General features: G+C 38.0%; 1 protein-coding gene across 3 annotated transcripts in view; it reads right to left on the bottom strand.

The window, feature by feature from the left end:
• The window catches only part of CRISPLD1 (cysteine rich secretory protein LCCL domain containing 1), a 41,144-nt gene extending 24,400 nt beyond the window's left edge, over nucleotides 1–16,744 (bottom strand). For 2 of the 3 annotated variants that reach the window (XM_065628187.1, XM_065628186.1), the window contains exons 1-2: nucleotides 16,545–16,744; nucleotides 15,247–15,569 (exon numbers count right to left, since the gene is read on the bottom strand). In XM_065628187.1, coding sequence (XP_065484259.1) covers nucleotides 15,247–15,504 — 258 coding nt within the window. In that variant the 5' untranslated portion in view covers nucleotides 15,505–15,569; nucleotides 16,545–16,744. Of the gene's footprint in view, nucleotides 1–15,246; nucleotides 15,570–16,544 lie in introns of those variants that run through there. The other variant, XM_065628188.1, reaches the window with a different exon arrangement.
• Nucleotides 16,745–16,947: the final 203 nt, after the last annotated feature.

The raw sequence follows: 16,947 nt of genomic DNA, 5'->3' as shown, positions 1-16,947 counted from the left end.
TCCATTTTCTTTAATCAAAAATTTAAAAGTATTCTAACTAGCATTAACAGGCTAAACAACTGTTGTTTATTAGTGGCTCAAAGAAATAAGAAATCTTTAAAATGTACTAAGAAAGTAACTGTTCAGCCTAATGAGATACATTGTTTTAATTAGCATGGTAAATTTTTATATAAAAATATCTTTGCGTCATTTATTCAGTTATCAACTGTTCTCTAAAAAAACAGCTTTAGCAATCTAATCTTTGTAACAGTGGACAAAGAAAATGATTTTTAAAACTTGAGTAATTCGTATTTCAGTACTTCTGTAAAATGTCTGTGATACTATCCCATGGCAATTGTCTCATAAAGCAGAATTTAAACCCAGTTATCTTTTTATCTATGCTATGGAATTCCACAGCATACATTTCATACACTCATTAATTTTGCTTGAAGTTTAATCACCAAAATTTTCACAAAAAGTAGTGAATGAAAAGTTTTGTTATAAAAATAATCAGAAATCTGACAGTAAATAGTTGCTGCTGTGTAAGGATTGAATTCAGCCAATTATACTTCCTAACCAAAAGGCAGAGTAGGCTGATCAATCAACAGATAACCCCAACTTCAAAATGTTATGAGATATCTGGAGTGAATCAGGTGTCATAAAACCTGCATATTTATTTTGGGTTTGCAGTAAATTCTATCACACGTCTTACTTTTCTCCTTGATGCATGCACCATACAATGAATTCACTCCAGAAGAGTCAGCTGGTCAGGAAATTCTCTGTGTGTGCCATAGAAGAAAGGATTCATTTGTTTCTGCACCTTTAACACCTAAATCCCTTATTTTTAAAGCCAGATACAAAAAACACCTGGCATGGACATCATGCACGTATAGCTACCATAGTTTATTGCCAGAAAATGCTGCCTATTATCCTGCCAGACAATGTTTTGTTTGATTCAGGGGTTTCTTTGGATGAGAAGGTGGTCATGAAGAAATATTGACCTACAGTACAACTCAACATTGCTTCTTCTTCATCAAGACAATGTTTGAATTCAAATGCACTCAAATACACAATGACTATTACTGTTAACGGAGCCAGTCATTTCAAAGCTATTTCAGGTATCTCAGTGCCATATTGCAGTCCACAGCATGGAGGTACACCAAGCAGATTATCAAGATATAATTTAATTTCTTCTTCATTTTAATTATTTAATTATTGTTTGGGGGTGTGATGGAGTAAATCTCAAAATCATTACATATTCAGACGTAAAAAATCTGTCAAGTTTAAATCGTGCATAGTAAACAATCTCTTTAATTGCAGTGTTCACCAACTGTCTCATTTTCTCATCAATGCCACCACTTCCTAAAGCGTCTGTAAAAGAAATTGGAATTAATACAACTTCTCCTAAGTTACATCGAATTTATGAAATATTCTGGAAGAAATGACCCATTGTCCCAGTTCCGAAGAGTTTCCTAGAGATCCAAGTCACTTTCTTGATTCCCAGAGACTTTAAAATGAAAAAAGTGATTACAACACCAATAATCTCCTAAAGCCAGTAAAAAAAAACAAAACCAAAAAAACCACAAACCAACAACAACAAAAACCACAAACAAACAAACAAAACCCTCCACACACCACAGAAGAGAGTAGAAGTCACAGTTACCTGGGTCTCCAGTCCCTACAACACAACTCCAAATCAATGTAGAAATGAAAAAGTGTTTCTCAATCTCCAGGAATGCTCTAATGATTGTTAATAAAAAGGGGAAATTGATATCCTAATCTCAGATTAAATCTATATCTGACTACTTCAGTGATGTAAAAATTTTACACAAGTGTTAATAACATCATGAACGGGTACAGAATTTCTGAAAATAAATGAAAAACTTGTAAAAGAAATCTGACAGACTGCAATCCCCTATAACAGCTAACACAGGGTAAATCAGCTTAAGGATATTTTTAAAGGCCGTTTCTACAGTTACACAGTTGGAATTTAAATAAGGTTATCTGTTGCTTTAAAAACATGCCTAATCGTTGCTTCAGACTGGATCAAGAACAGGAAGATGTTCCTTTATCTTAGTGATGCTACCTTGATTTTTGTCCTTCTCTTCCAGTAGTTAAAATGAGAGATCGAAATTTCCTCCCTAAATTAATTACTCTGATTGAAGTCATATGAAGAAAAACTGATAAGGATTAAAAGACTGTTAAAGTATTTTCATGCCAATCCAGGCAGATTAGCTCTAAACAGAATGCATTTTATCATATTTGTTCTGTGTTTGCTCACATGTCAGGCTAAATGAAACAAACATGTAAAATAATCTGTATAAGTATATAAAACCTATCTCCTTACTGGAATAGGAGTTTTATTCTTGTGCTCTTAATAGCAATCCCTTGTTTCACTTACATGACGGCAAAGTTTTGGCTTCAAACAATGAAAGCATCTCCATACACAAAGAAAGGACATGAAACATATATTTTCATGTTTCATTTCATAAAATTCAAAAGGCTTTTGTTCTCCTAGTGTTCCCTTCCTAATTAAAGCAGTGAAGAAAAAAAATAAAGGTAGGAAAGCAAATACATAAGCAACGGTTTCCAAAAACACATAAAAATGTCCATTCAGAGAAATGTACATAATGAAGAACTTCAAACCAATACAGAACTAATTAAGGATTCTTTAACATGCCAAGGTGTTTGTCATTTAAAAAAAAAAAGTCAGAATAAAAATGGAAGAATATGAAGAATCACAGCAACATAGTATTTTATTCCCTACCAGAATTAGGCATTTGTCGTGTTTTAACCAGTGTCATCAGTGGCTGGCTACTGAAATATAGACTGGAATGACATAATTCTGACGATTTAAACTTAATTCAATAATTTCTTCCACAACATTCATGAATTAGTTGTTTGAGTCAGAAGAAATATATACCTGTATGCTCACAGAGAAAATGTAGACCTATGATACCATCGTCAGTAGCTTAATGAAAATAGCATTTGTTTTAATTATTTAGTCCATCCTTAAAGCAGATGTGAACAAAAATCTAAGAAAAATTTCCAAGAGATGAAACATCAGATACAGACCATAATATAGTGATTATATATTATGTTATATTATATTATTATTTCAGTACCACCACGACTGAACTCAAAGTGGATTAGGGTTGGTGGTTTTTTTTCTAAATTTAGATCAGAAATGTGGGTTAGAAATGAAACTCCTGATCACTCCCACTTACTGTGCATCACATAGCACTCTCAGAGGACAAACCGGATCCTTTCAAGATAAAATGCCAGGAGTTGTGCTCCAAGAGTGTATCTAACACTTTGCAGTTGTTAGTGGGTATTCAATTCCCACAGATTAGACCTAGTTCAAAATAAAGACTCCTGAAATGTAGACACCATGAATGTCAGGTCCTCAGCACCAACTCTTTTGCTCTACAAATCTGCTCCTATTGCACCACAACACTTGCCAACACTGGCATTGCCTTCATCAGTATCTTGTTAAAACCTGGTGTGCCAAAGACATTCACACAGGAATGGCACTATCAGCATTTCACAAATGTTCCCCATATGATAGACTAGCTGAGGATAAAACCCAGGTGGCAGATGAAACCGAATGGTAGTAGCAGCTGCTGACTCCAGCTGCCAGCTCTTGTTCTATCCCAGAGCGTTACAAGTTTTGCAGCAGGGATGTTGCATGCAATATGGATCTTCTGAATCCTTCTGGTTTACAACATATCACATTAAAATAAACCACTACTAACACCAGTTTAACTTTACAGACTGGACTACAAATTATGGTATTTAACCTCTGTCAATACAGGGTTCAGGTAACGTGCAGACTGAAACCGATGTTCTGCTTATGGAGGAGCTGATGTTTCAGCGAGGATACCGCAGCTTAAATCACAATTCATCAACAGTCAAACTAATCACATGGGGTGGGATTAACCTCCCACAAATTTAAACAGCCTCCAGGCAGATACCTACATCTGAGCTAATTACCTAAATTACCTTTGCAGTTACCCAGACAAATAGGCACCTATAGAGGGAGATAATTTTAGCTACCCACCTTTAATTGAGATAAACTGTGTGTTGGAAATTCTCATTTTTCACTACTAGTTGTAAAGGAGACTGGCTCAAATGCAGACATCTACACCACAGACATCAAAAGCTTAGTGAGATGAATCCCACCATTTGTGTTTTCTGAATGTTGAATCAAAAGAGCACATTGTCGCCCAAGGCAGACCAGTCTAAGAGCGTCTACCAATTATACCAACTGGTATTGCAACAGAACTGGCAAGACCAGTAGCACAAAAAAATGTTTTCCAGTAAAATACAAAAAATACAGTGATAACATTTTAATTGGAGAGATTTTCATATACATAGGAAGGCGGAAAAAAACGTATGGGATGGGACTATATGGAAAGCAAAAATGAGCTAAAATTTAAGCTCAGTAAAGATGGAAAAGTAAGTACAGCGGGCATCACTGAAAGTAAACATTTACCATGGCATAGTATAAATACCTCATTGCTGTATACATTCTAAATATAGGGAGAGAGTGGTAAAGTAAATACCACAGTACAGTATGGGTATTTATTTACTTTTTAATAGAATCCACTGTATTCTTTAACACTAATAACACTGAGAAGGAAAAAAAAAAGGAAAGATGAAACATAGCATGCGAAATGCCATGAACAAATAAGCCAGAAATACAGTTAAGAACTAGAAATCCGCTGCATGGTACCAGCACAAAATCACACAACGGTAAAGCTGAAAAATGCTTCAAGAGACTGATCTTGACTGTAGTCTATCTAGCCTCTTCCACTGAGGCAGAATTAAATATATGTGTATTATCTACATTTTCTAAATTAAAATTAGTAACAGTAGTTTCAGAATAATATTTACTGTCATTTTCTTCTGGAGTTTTATGGCTGTAAGAGTAAAGATGATTTCCTTAGTATGCCATGCAATGCCAGCTGATGTTTTATTGCCAAGAAAAAACAAATCACTCTCCTGTAACAGTTATTTCCCAGATTAAACAAATTCAGATGCTTCATTCCTTCAGCCTTCCTCATAAATCACATATTCTGTGTTTATAATCAATTCCATTAATCTTATTAATTCTCTCTGGAATGGCAAGACCATTTATTAAAAAAGTGAACAAAACCGGACATTGCATGTCAGACAAGGTCTCATCAGTTTCACACAGAGAAGTCTCCTTTCACAGATTGCTGTCTCACAGTATTTTTTTAACTCAGTGCAACTCCTGCATCATTTTATTGGAGTGTTACCTCTACATTTTATTATTTGTATTTTACCTGTTTGGTTTCTTCCTTATTCCATATCTTGCAGTTAAATTTCATCATGTTGATTCCAGGCCATTACTTCCACTTGTCAAGTTCTTCTAATTTTGATTGTGTTCTCTAAAACAACCTTAACCTGTGTCCCTGTTAACGTATTATGAAGTTTTCAAGTGTATTCTTTGCTCACACTAGTCATAACCTAAGTGCTTAACCAAAAAGCGATAGGCCCCAACAGCATCAACACCTTCAATCTCCTGACAGTTTAACAAGGAGTTTCTGTCAATTTTCATTTGCAAAAATGTCAGGGTGGAGAACATCAAAAACTCTCCTGAGTCAAAAATATGACACCTATAACTTCTCTCTGAGACACTATGCTAAAATAGATTGGTTTGACATGATATCTTCTTGATGAACAGACATTAGCAGTTTTCATCAGCTTGGCTTTCAGTTACACATGGGTGAGGCATTTTCATCTGTAGCAAAGCTGCTGAAGGACGTCCAGGGAAAGTACTGATAATTAGCACATCTGAAAAGTCAGTAACTTGGATATGACTCAGATGCTTACCTCCATACTAGCCCAAGGTCCCTTATAGCATACAGCAGAGTGACCACAAAAACTCAGGAGTACTGAAACACCAGACAACTCTCCTTGAACATACAAAGCCAACCATACTAACTAGTACTGATATAGCCTTTAAGCACAAAGAAAGAGGATAGCTAAAATTGTTCAACTTTCCACTACCAAGAAAGTTAGTTATCCATTTTCCATTGGAGGACAACTGCCTGCCTAGAAATGAAATGGTAAGGACCTCACATGCTACCATGTGGTAGACAAGAGTTTACAGAGCTTTAAACTGGGCAGAGATCCCTGAATAGAGCCTGAGGTTTCAACTGCTCTTTTGGAAAAGAGTAAAAAGCAGGAAAACTGTGGCTTTTACCTGGAAACAGGAAAGCGGTATGAGGCCAAAAATATTGTTCCCGAACACTGAATAAATTTCACCAATATTTAGAAGTATCTTCCTATTACAGTTTCATGTGTTTGAGCTTTTTGTGTTCAAAAAGTAAAACCAGGAATAGGAACCAGCAGACATGACTAATCACATTTAATTCTGTGTGTACTCTGAGCATGTTAAAAAAACCTTGTTGGAATATTCAGCTTTCCAAGGCGTCCTGAAACAGTACATTTACTTTGCTACTTTTTAAAAGCAGTGCATAAAGACTTACTATTAGAACATGACTAAAAATCATCTATTCACTTCTACATTCTGACATGAACAGAAGATAAGCAACAGCGATGTGAGAGCTGATCTTGATTTCTGCATTTTGTCCATTGTCAAAGTATGAATTACACCCATTTGCTACAAATAGTATTAATAAATATTTATAGCTAATTACGAATTGACCAGAGCACGGGTCCTTAACTCAAATCCTAGTGGCGATTACCACGATAAACTAGCTGTAACCGATGGCTTTCACACAGCAGAGTTTCAGGTGCTACAGAATTTCCTGGACTTTAAAAAGGAATTAGCTGCAGTATCTCAAATATGTGTCACAGTAAATGTTTGCTTTTAAAAGATGACCACTGTGATTTCACATAAGTGAACTGAACTTACTGCCAGAGAGCACCCATTGATCATATGTGAGTTGGCACTACCATTAGAAATATGTTTAAATAAGATCTATAAAAAGAGAGTTGGAAAATGTATTAAAGAAGTACCTGACCATTTGGAAATCCACCAGGGAATTCAGGACAAATATATTGTGACATGTTAACAGGCAGCCAAAATTCTGGATTTAATGAGTGAAATAGCATCATTTTAAGAAACTGCTATCTACCTTCAAAATAAAGTAAAAATTGTCCTTCTCTATATGGGCAGAAGATGGTCTTAATGAATCATGCTTTTCTAACTATGATAGTCACTCTACTTACATCAAATCTAAGGTTGAGGACTCTATTTATAGATAAAAGGATAAACTCATATCTAGCATTCAATGAAAATATGTTAAGAATTTTTTTTTCTTCAATTAAAAAAAAATCTTAATTTGAAGAAGATTCCCAGGCAGATATCATGAAGATGACAGGCTGCATGGAGTTACTTTTATAAATCTCATTGATTCTTTCTGTGTTCAGCTTGTATTTTGTATTTAAGCTCTGATTCTCTGCTACTGATGAATTTTTAATAATCTTTTTGATATTGGGGATGAAGAAGTTCTCTTGACAGCAAAAATAAAAGATGAACAGTGTCTGTCCTGTGTTGTTAACTATTTTATTTGGGAAGGCTCCCTTAAACTTTGAGACAGTGAGCCTTTCTGCTACCTTCCTCTTTCAGTTTCTTTACTTGGAGTTGCTTAGTTGTTGTTGGCATTACATCAATAAAAGTCATAATGTGGACTTATCCACTTGCTTTCTTGGCCACTTCACATTGCACAATCCTTTGCTAAAACTGCCAGAGAGAATAAGAGGATAAGTCAACGTCACTGTGTTCTTTGATGCAGTGTCAGTAGCTTTTGAGCACAGGCAAAGAAGTTGAAGCACTTCCACCAACCTTTGAAGTGAAGCAGAAAAGTGGAAAACCAGAGGGAAGGAGGCAGGTTCACTCTGAAAAGAGCTGCTCTGTTCTTGGCACCCAAAGTGCTCTCCAGCCACTTCAGGGGTTCCACAAACCAAAGTCCTCTACTTGAAATGAATGGGAATTGTTTTTAACCAAGTGTCCCTGAAGAGCTTTGGCAAAATGGACAAGACACACCACACAGAGACATGAAAATGTTTTGTCAGAAAGGTCTAGAAAATTTAAAAGGGAAGTTCTACTCAGCACAAAAAAAAAAAAAAATCACCAAAATGTGTAAGTCCACTACGAGGCCTTCCTTTATGTTTCCTAATGCTGTTTCAATTCTCTTAAGTATACTACAGACAAAAAATCTCTGCTGGAAGCTGGCAGATACAGAGAGAGAGACAGAGAGAGAGAAACTGCTACATCCAGACTTATGCAGATCATAGGATATAAAAGTATCACAAAATAGCCAAAAATTTATTTCAATCCTTATTCAGTCACTATGATGACATGAACAATGTTTTACCATTATCCATGCTAGAGCTCTATCTGCTAGTGGGTTCATATGATCCAAAGTCCAATGATCTGTACTTAAATACAGCAGGAATTTGCCTGAGGAAAAATTAAGAAAAATCTAATTGAGAAATATTGTCCGTCATTCTTAAGTTTCTTCTTCTGAAGTCTTCGTGAAGTTACTGAAATGGAGGGTCAAATCTTCAAGCCTCCCAAAATATAAGGCCCCACAGAAGTCACGAGTCAGTCATGGTTTTGAAAGGAACTATATGGTATCAGCACTTTCAACACATCACTATCAAGGTTTTCAAGCTAAGACCTTCAGAGGTATTAAACCAACACAGAGTATGAATCAGTATAAGTATTTCTTTTCCTTGTGAACAAAATACGGATCCAATACTGCTGCCAGATACACATCCATAATTGTTCCTAAGAACCACGCAGCTGCACCAAATAAATTATTCTAATCTGAACTTTTTAAAAAGGACCTCTAGAAGATTGTACTTTCTTCAGAAGGTTTGCAAAATAAAACTTCATAGAAGCAAAGCATGGGTTTTGCAACGACATCCCTAGCATGTATCAGCAGGATCTTGCCAAATGACAACTGAAAATAATTAATAAGTAAAGGCTTCCTTGCCCTAGAGGACAGAGATGTTCTGCAATTAAAGTAATTATAAAGTGCAGTGTGTCGCTAGGTGTTAAGAAATACCAGGCTGAAATGCATTGCTATCTATCTAGGTGGGAACCTAAACACTTTTCAGTACAGCAAAGGCAGATGCATGGAAAGAGGATCTCACATAAGCTGTTAGACTTATTCATTTGTTTGGGAAAATACATATGAAATCAAAGAATGAATACTAAAAGAATAATGTAAAATAGAATGCATTATAAATTCATTAGTCAAAATTGCTTTTGTAAATTTTATTCTTGGTGAGTCCTCTCTGTTTGCAGAGTATAACTCTTGGGAATATAAAGGAACTAACAACTTCTGTTATCCAAGTAATAACAACTATTTTTAAAGTGTTGACCATGATCAGCATGGAAAAAACCCTCCATTTTCATTAATATGTTCAGAGTTATTAAGGTGCAATGTTGCCAATGAAATTATCAGGAAAAAAAAGTTGCAAATTCAGTCCATGATCCACAAATAATGCTTAGAAAGAAGAAGTAATTAAAAAGATAAAGAGGTTAGGAAGTTGCAAGGTTAAGGTGCCTAAAACGAGTATTTTGAGCTTTATTGACACTTTACAATCTAGTAAGAATTTATTAATAATTCAATAAAACCCTTTCTAACTGAATAAGGTAAAATAAGACCTTCCACATCAATCCAGTCTGTACAGCAAACACATGTACCGATTTCTTAATTTGGTCACAGCCTCTTGTATGATACTTATTTAGGGGTGGGATTGATGGCAGTAGAACGCATAAGGGTGTCTAAAGTCAATCCGCCAAATAACTATTTTAACCACAGGAAGAATGTATTGCTTTCTGTATTCCAAAATGATAACACATATTGGCAAGTGTATGACAAAGCTTGATGGTTCCCATTTTTGTGTTAAAGGCCAGGCGTTTGCCCAGGGAGGTTGTGCAGGCACAGATGGCTCCAGGACAGCAGAGGAACAGGCAGGGACACCAGAGCCACGGGAGCACCCTGCTCTGGTCAGACGGACTACAGCCAGCAGCGCTTGGCTTCAGTTTTCAGTACTAGTTCAGATATCTCTTACATACAGATGTCCCCCAAACACGTACGTGGTGTGAAGGCCACGCTGGTGTTAATGACCCAGGATGGGAAATGTCAAAAGTCTGATATTTTATACAACGCTCTGATAAGCATTGTTATGGTGCTTTGGAAGGGCAGCTGGGGAACATCATCACTCTCTGCTCTCTTTCTAGTGCTGTTAAATTCTTGTGCACACTAAAAAGAAAATATTCCTTACTGCTTTCTTCACTAGGAAACAGTTGTGTACAGCACGCGGCAGGACGAACATATATACAGTATGCATCTACCATATGTTTTCACAATAAACTGTTCATTATAACTTCAAGAAACATTTTTTTTCTTTTTTTTGCCATAGAAGTCGTAACGTTGACAATTCAACAACTCTCTCAGCCTTGAACGAAGAAGTCTAGGAAAGAATGATCTAACATGCAGTCATAAGGTCATATAAGGCCAGTGCAGAGGAGTTAACTGAATCTGTTGGATTGCTGTTGCCTACAGAGGAGGCATGCAAGTGCTCACGCCAGAATCCTTCCATACGGAAAAAGGCAAGCCAGACAATCCATATCGGACTTAAGATACATTGCCACAGTAACGAAAAAACAGCACATGGATGTTAATATTTTTTAAAGTTTCCAGTAGATTCTGAGAAACTGCAGGCTAGAAACTGACTTCTATCGAGATTATTTCATAGGACAAGTTCAGAAACGTATTAAATATATGGATAATATGAATTCCTCCCAAATATATTAGACTTCTCTGAAGGTGTCAACAGGACACGGGAAATGGTTAAGGGAAGTTAGGTTTCCTAAAATATTCCTCACTAAGTTATTAAAAAAAAAATAAACCCAGCATGAGAGAAATAAAAACGTGGTAAAAGACAGAAAACAGATTTAAGAATAATAAATAATTTTTCAAATTTCCTAAAAGATGTGTCCATGGTCTTCTGCTATATACTTTCTTCACAACAGCCCAAGAAAAGGGAGTGCAAGATGGTATTAACTACTTAAGGTAGTTAAAAATAAGATAAGAAAATAAAAGATAGAACTAGAAGACTCGCTAATTCTAAGTAATTGGAAAACAATATAGTAGATGGCATTCATTGTCAACACATGCAAAATAATGAGGACATTACTGGAGATTACAGCCAAATAAACATACACAGCAGTGTAGTAAATGACCTCTTAGCACACTGGAAAGATCTTGGAGCCATTGTGAGCAGCTCTATGAAAACGTCAGTTCCAGATCAGCCACAGTCAAAAAGCAAATGAATGTTAAACACTATTAGGAAGCTATAACTATCAACAGTTTGATTTGTTCTCTCTGAAATAAAAGGAAAACAGTAGAGCTATAGCAGATAGAGAAGGAAAACAAAATGGAATATCTTTTCACATAAGAGAAGTTTTCAAGTAAGAAGAGTAGGGCTCTTCGGCTGAAAACAACGTGACCACTGAGTAAATTATTTTTTTTAAAGTACTTTTTCATACCATGCATAATTAAATTTATAGACCTCTGCAGCTTGATGCAATGGATTCAAAGAATACCAATGGACTCAAAAGCTTTCAGATTAATAAAAGAAAATCCCACCTGGGACTGTTCAACGCAAAAAGTACAGTGACAGATTTAGGAATACCCTAAACCGCAGTTTGCTGGAAGCTGGGAGGTTTCATTGCAGAAGTTTCTCTGTTCACATGCTCTATTCTTACCCTCCTACCCTAGGAACCCACTACCGCTCACCACCAGAGCCACAATACTTGGGAAGATGAACTTTTCATCCAGTAAGTTCAGCCAGACAACCATGAGAACATTCTGTTCATTAGACATATCTACTGTGAATGTTACTGCAGCTAATAACTTTAGGTCTCTGAACTGTGACAGCCCAGCATTCTTCTTTTTCAAGTCATAAAGGGGAGTGGTCAGCTGTACAGAAAAATCAGTAACTCAACGTTTTCATCTTCTTCTTGTTGTTCTTGTTGCGGGGGGGGGTGTTTTGTTTGTTTGTTTGCTTGTTTTGTTTGTTTTGGTTTTTTTGAATAGAACCGAGATCTTACATGCTGGAGACCATCCTCAAAAATTTTCTCCTCTGCACAACTTAAACTAGAATGTGGCATTAGCCCTGTGGTTCTTTCAAAGGTACGGCTGGACTTTGAAAGTAAGGCATATAACCAATAGTTCCTATCTAAAGTGTGGTTCTTCGTGCCTCCCATTCCTTAGCTATGCATTGATTCACCATGTAGGGGAGCCAGTTTCATGACTTACGCTAGAGAAGAGAGAAAAAAAAAACCCAAACCCACAAAAAAACCCCAAACCACACCTCTTGTCCCCAGTTCCAAGCATATGGCAGACTTCTAGAGAGACGGCTGCATCAGTGAGGCACCTGGACCTTGATCACCTCCATTCAGATTCAGTAAGACATAAAACTTCACTTCTACAAGCAGAACCTACTGTGACATGACTGTGCCCGTAACAAGAGATTTTTTTTTGCCAGCATGTCTATAGTAATAAAGCACCCCAAAAGTAGATAAAAGTATTGCAGCTGTACTTATCTAGCTTGCCAAACATTAGGCAAACATTTAGAAGGATTGTTTCCCTGTTCTGGAGCACTGGAACTCACCTTTGGTAAGACCTAATGTATCACATTGCAAGGACTTGTTTTTAGGGGTATGAGTCTATCTGATGAAACTTTTTTTTTAATTAAACATCCCCATTTATTTTACAAAAAAATAGCCATACATAGTTTTAATTCTGTCAATGCTTGGATGTTTGAACTTTCTGTCATTCAGAAAACTGATCCAGAGATCACAGTGTCTTGGAAAAACACATCTAAGAGTGCTTATTTCTTTATCTCAAAAAGTGGTATTTGTCCATTCTATATATGCATCTAGAAAAATAAAGTAACTATTAAGTGTCAAAACAGGCATTTGTTTCAATTATGGACAAAAAATTAGCACTAATAATTATACAATTTTAATATCTGTCAGAAAATTATGAAATGACAGAATGGAGTTTGCCTGCATTATTTCTTGCATATATGCACTGTGACAATGACCAGATATTAGTTTTTCCAAAGAAATGTCGTTACACAAAATAAATAATGCTTCCTTAATGAACTACCATTTATTGTCCCTTCTTTGCTGTTCAATCTGTGGTTCTACACCACATTTACAATTTTGTACTGAAGTTTTGCTCTTATTAAACAATAAACCAGCCCTTTATGACACCTCATATAGAAAACAAGGTGGCAAATTACACAATTACAAACTGTATCATAAAAACATATGTGCAAATGACCAGAAACCTATTCATCAAATAATCTTTGCCTCCACACCACTGATTCCTCAACATCTCCTCGACCAGACTCTCAACCTCTCTCCGTGCCCTTCTCATGGGTCCCTGTCCCTGAAAATGTACCCATCCCTTTGACCAGATCCTTTACACAGATCCCTTACGTTCACAAATCCCAAACTCTTGCCCATCCCAATTCTCAGTTCTCTTGAAAGCTCTCTCTCTCACTCTCTTGAAAGCTGCTGTCCTGTTCTGAATAATGGGACATAAGAATATCTCATTGACATTAAAAATGAGTAATCTCTTTTCCATGCTACTTGTACTCTGGGTCAGGGGTCCTTGGGGAGCACAGAAAACAACAACAACAAAAACACTTGTTCCAGATATAGACCTAACACAAAGTCTAGGCCAAAGTGTATGCAGTACAGGAGGAAAATTTGAAGAATATAGCTGTCAAAAATCTAACTCCAATGAGTACATCCAAAGTCTTCTTTCCAAGATATATAACACAGGCAAACGTATTAGGAATGGAAAAAAGGACATAACTAAAAATCAAAGCTACCCTTTTGTAGAATCTCAGGTTTTGCAGTCTTTTAACATAGGAAAACAATACTGTGTTTCCTATTCTCATTTTACAAAAAAACTGGACAACTTTTTCTTAAGTTTTCCAGAAACAAATCAACCCGAGTTACTGGGAACAAAAAGGTAACCTATATTATATCAAGGTCTGAAAAAGTCACAACAGAAAACAAAGTTCAAGGACATGTGCAGACAATTGTAGCTGAAATGGTTAAAGGGATTTCAGATATTATAATTCCTTTGTTTGGAGCTGGAACGTGACGCCTAATTCTCTGATGGCTCTTAGTCTAATATAGTAACACTCATATAGGTAAACTTAAGTTAAACCACCTTTATTGATGGTTTAAGCAAGGATGGTTTCTACAGGACACATATATATATGCTCAGTTCAATCACATCTCCAAGCTGAGAGGCATCACTCCAAGCTGGGAAAGATATTTACATCTTGAAACGTGTTAATCTGATCCTCTGTCATAGCCTTACAATGGAAAGTGTCAGGAAATCTGTGTAATACTTGGTATAAACAACTCAACCCATAGCAATGGCATTTCTCTGGTGCCTGGACAGATAAACAAATAACACACGGTGTGCACACAGGAGAAAGACATGAGCTTTTCTGCAGAAATAAGAATACAGAAGAAGTTGCCTATTCTTGTCAGACCTCTCAACTATGTCAAAGCTCTAAAGACTTGATTTGATCTAATTAGCAAGGAGAGATATAGTTAGCCTTGAAGTATGGCATAAAATCAAAGTTCAAAAACTTGAGATAATACACTACTAATAACAAACCAAACACAGAGCCTTCTTAAGAGAAAAATATAAACAGAAATTATGTATTACATTATTAATCTGTTAAACATAGGAACATACAGGACTCCAGTCTAGTAGCACATGCCAACTTAAATAGAAGACTTGCTGGTTATGGGAGCTTCATTTTGCTCAGAAATTCCATCCGACCTAGAAGCATGGGAGAGAATCCATGTTATTTTGAAACTCCATAGTTCAGTACTCTTCTTAAATGGTAACTTCTTAGGCCACAATAAACTATTTTGAGTAATGCAATTATAGAAATTGGTCCCTTACACTGAGAAATTGACACTTAAATTCAGGAGAGCTGTGAGAGGTTAAACCCATTAATATCAGTAGAATATGACATTTGATCCACAAACAGGCATTTTTATCTCACAGTTCACCCCTGTACAAAAAAAAAAAAAAAAAAAAGACAAGTAACAAGTGCGTTAAATGAGAAAAAAGCAAGCTAAAATTGAGTGACAGTAACTATTCTACAAACATTTCTTTCTGCATGTCACTTTCGGTTTTTCCTTACCATATATTCCATATTGGAAGCTGGTGGATACACCTGACCCCGTAATTTATTATGAAGATCCAAGATACTTTGCATATCACTGTCTGTGATAGCCCTTTTCCCTCTCTGCTTGGCGATCCACCACTCACCATCTTCATCCATGTACTTTTCCAAAAGTTCCTCTAAGAGCGTGGCATTGGGAAGAACCATTGCAGAAACTGCTTGAGCTATGAATAGCAAGGTAGTTACTCTGAGGCATTCCTGTACTACATACTTCATGATGAATGATGTCAAAATGCTCAGCAGTTAGCTCCAAGACAAAGTCTTTCTTCCAGCTCTGTTGGCTGTAAATGCACAAGAAAGAGTAATGTAATTTGGAGGCTGGAGTACTGGCCTGTATGAACTTACTAAACAACAAAAGCCAAACTGTATTTTGCATGGAGTTCGCCAATGTTGTTTTAAGTGGGAGAAATCAGGAAGCTACTTTTTTTTTTTTTCTTTTTTAATTCTAACAAGTATACACTGTTGCTTTGGGAAGATAGCTATCTTCAACCTTACGAACTTCCCTTTGTTCAGGTAGTGTTATATAGTACACTGGCACGCACATTTCACTGCCCACATGGCAGAAAGCATGCTTTTCATATTTACTTAAAAGGAGCCAGACACCAACGAAGATTAGGCTATAGATAAGGTCTTCCAGTATTGAAATTTAAGAACAAAAAAAAAGTTAAAAGACTTGCCCAACTGAAAAACACAATAAAGTTGATATGAAATATTCGCTCTTGATGCATTTCAAAATATGACTTTGATTACAGCTTTTGGTTTATGATTTTCAAAAATCTAATAAAACTAAAGGTATTCAAGTTGGCCAAGAAAGTGAGGGGAAATAGAGTTATATTTTTTTTCACCAAACAAAGGAAAGCATAGATAACTCTCAGAAAAAGTAGCACCACTTCCAAGACTACAATATTCCAACACTGCCTATTACATGCCCGAGTGCTTCAGGTAGGAAAGTCATGGTCACTCCCGCATCCTGAGTGCAAAAGCGTGAATCCCGCCGCACCGACCGCGCCGGACCCAGCCCCCGGGAGGGAAACAACAAGAGGCGAAGGGGGCAGAACCGGGCTTTCCCCGGAGCGCCGCCGCCCGCAGCCGGCAGCCCAGCCCCGGCCGCGCTCCGCACCGAGCGGCCGGCCCCGAGGAGCCGCTCTCCCACCGCAGCGCCCCGCCGCCGCGGCGGCCTGGATGCCGCCGCCCTCCAGCTTCCCCCCGCCGCGGGGGGGATGCTGCGGCCGGGCGCCCCTCACCAATGCCCTTACCCCTCCAGCGGCGGCTGCCTCGTCTCTCCGCAGCCAGCTTCGTTCCGCCGCCCACCTCCTCGCCAGGCCCGCGTCGGGGCCGGGGGGCGCAGGCACGGCCTTGCCCCGCTCGCTGCGGCGGGCAGGCGCGGTGGGAGCGGCGCGGCGGGTGCGGACGTGTCCAGCAGCGGAGCCGCGGCAAGTGGCTGCCGCTGAGCGCGCCGCCGCCTTCCCCGCCGGCCTCCGGGTCGTCGTCGCCTCCGCCGCCCCGAGGAACTTCGCGCTTCTCCTCCCGGCTCCCGCCCCGCCGGGCATTTATCGCGGGCGGCGCTGACGTGCGGCGGACACCCCTCCCCGGCACCCGCGGGGCGGGACGCGCCGCGCTCCAGGCACCGCGCCCGGCCCCGGCACCCGCAGCGGCACC

Source organism: Caloenas nicobarica, chromosome 2 (genome assembly GCF_036013445.1).
Source record: "Caloenas nicobarica isolate bCalNic1 chromosome 2, bCalNic1.hap1, whole genome shotgun sequence".
Classification (NCBI taxonomy): domain Eukaryota; kingdom Metazoa; phylum Chordata; class Aves; order Columbiformes; family Columbidae; genus Caloenas; species Caloenas nicobarica.
The sequence above is the reverse complement of the archived record's forward strand: the minus strand, read 5'-3'. Positions and strand labels throughout refer to the sequence as shown.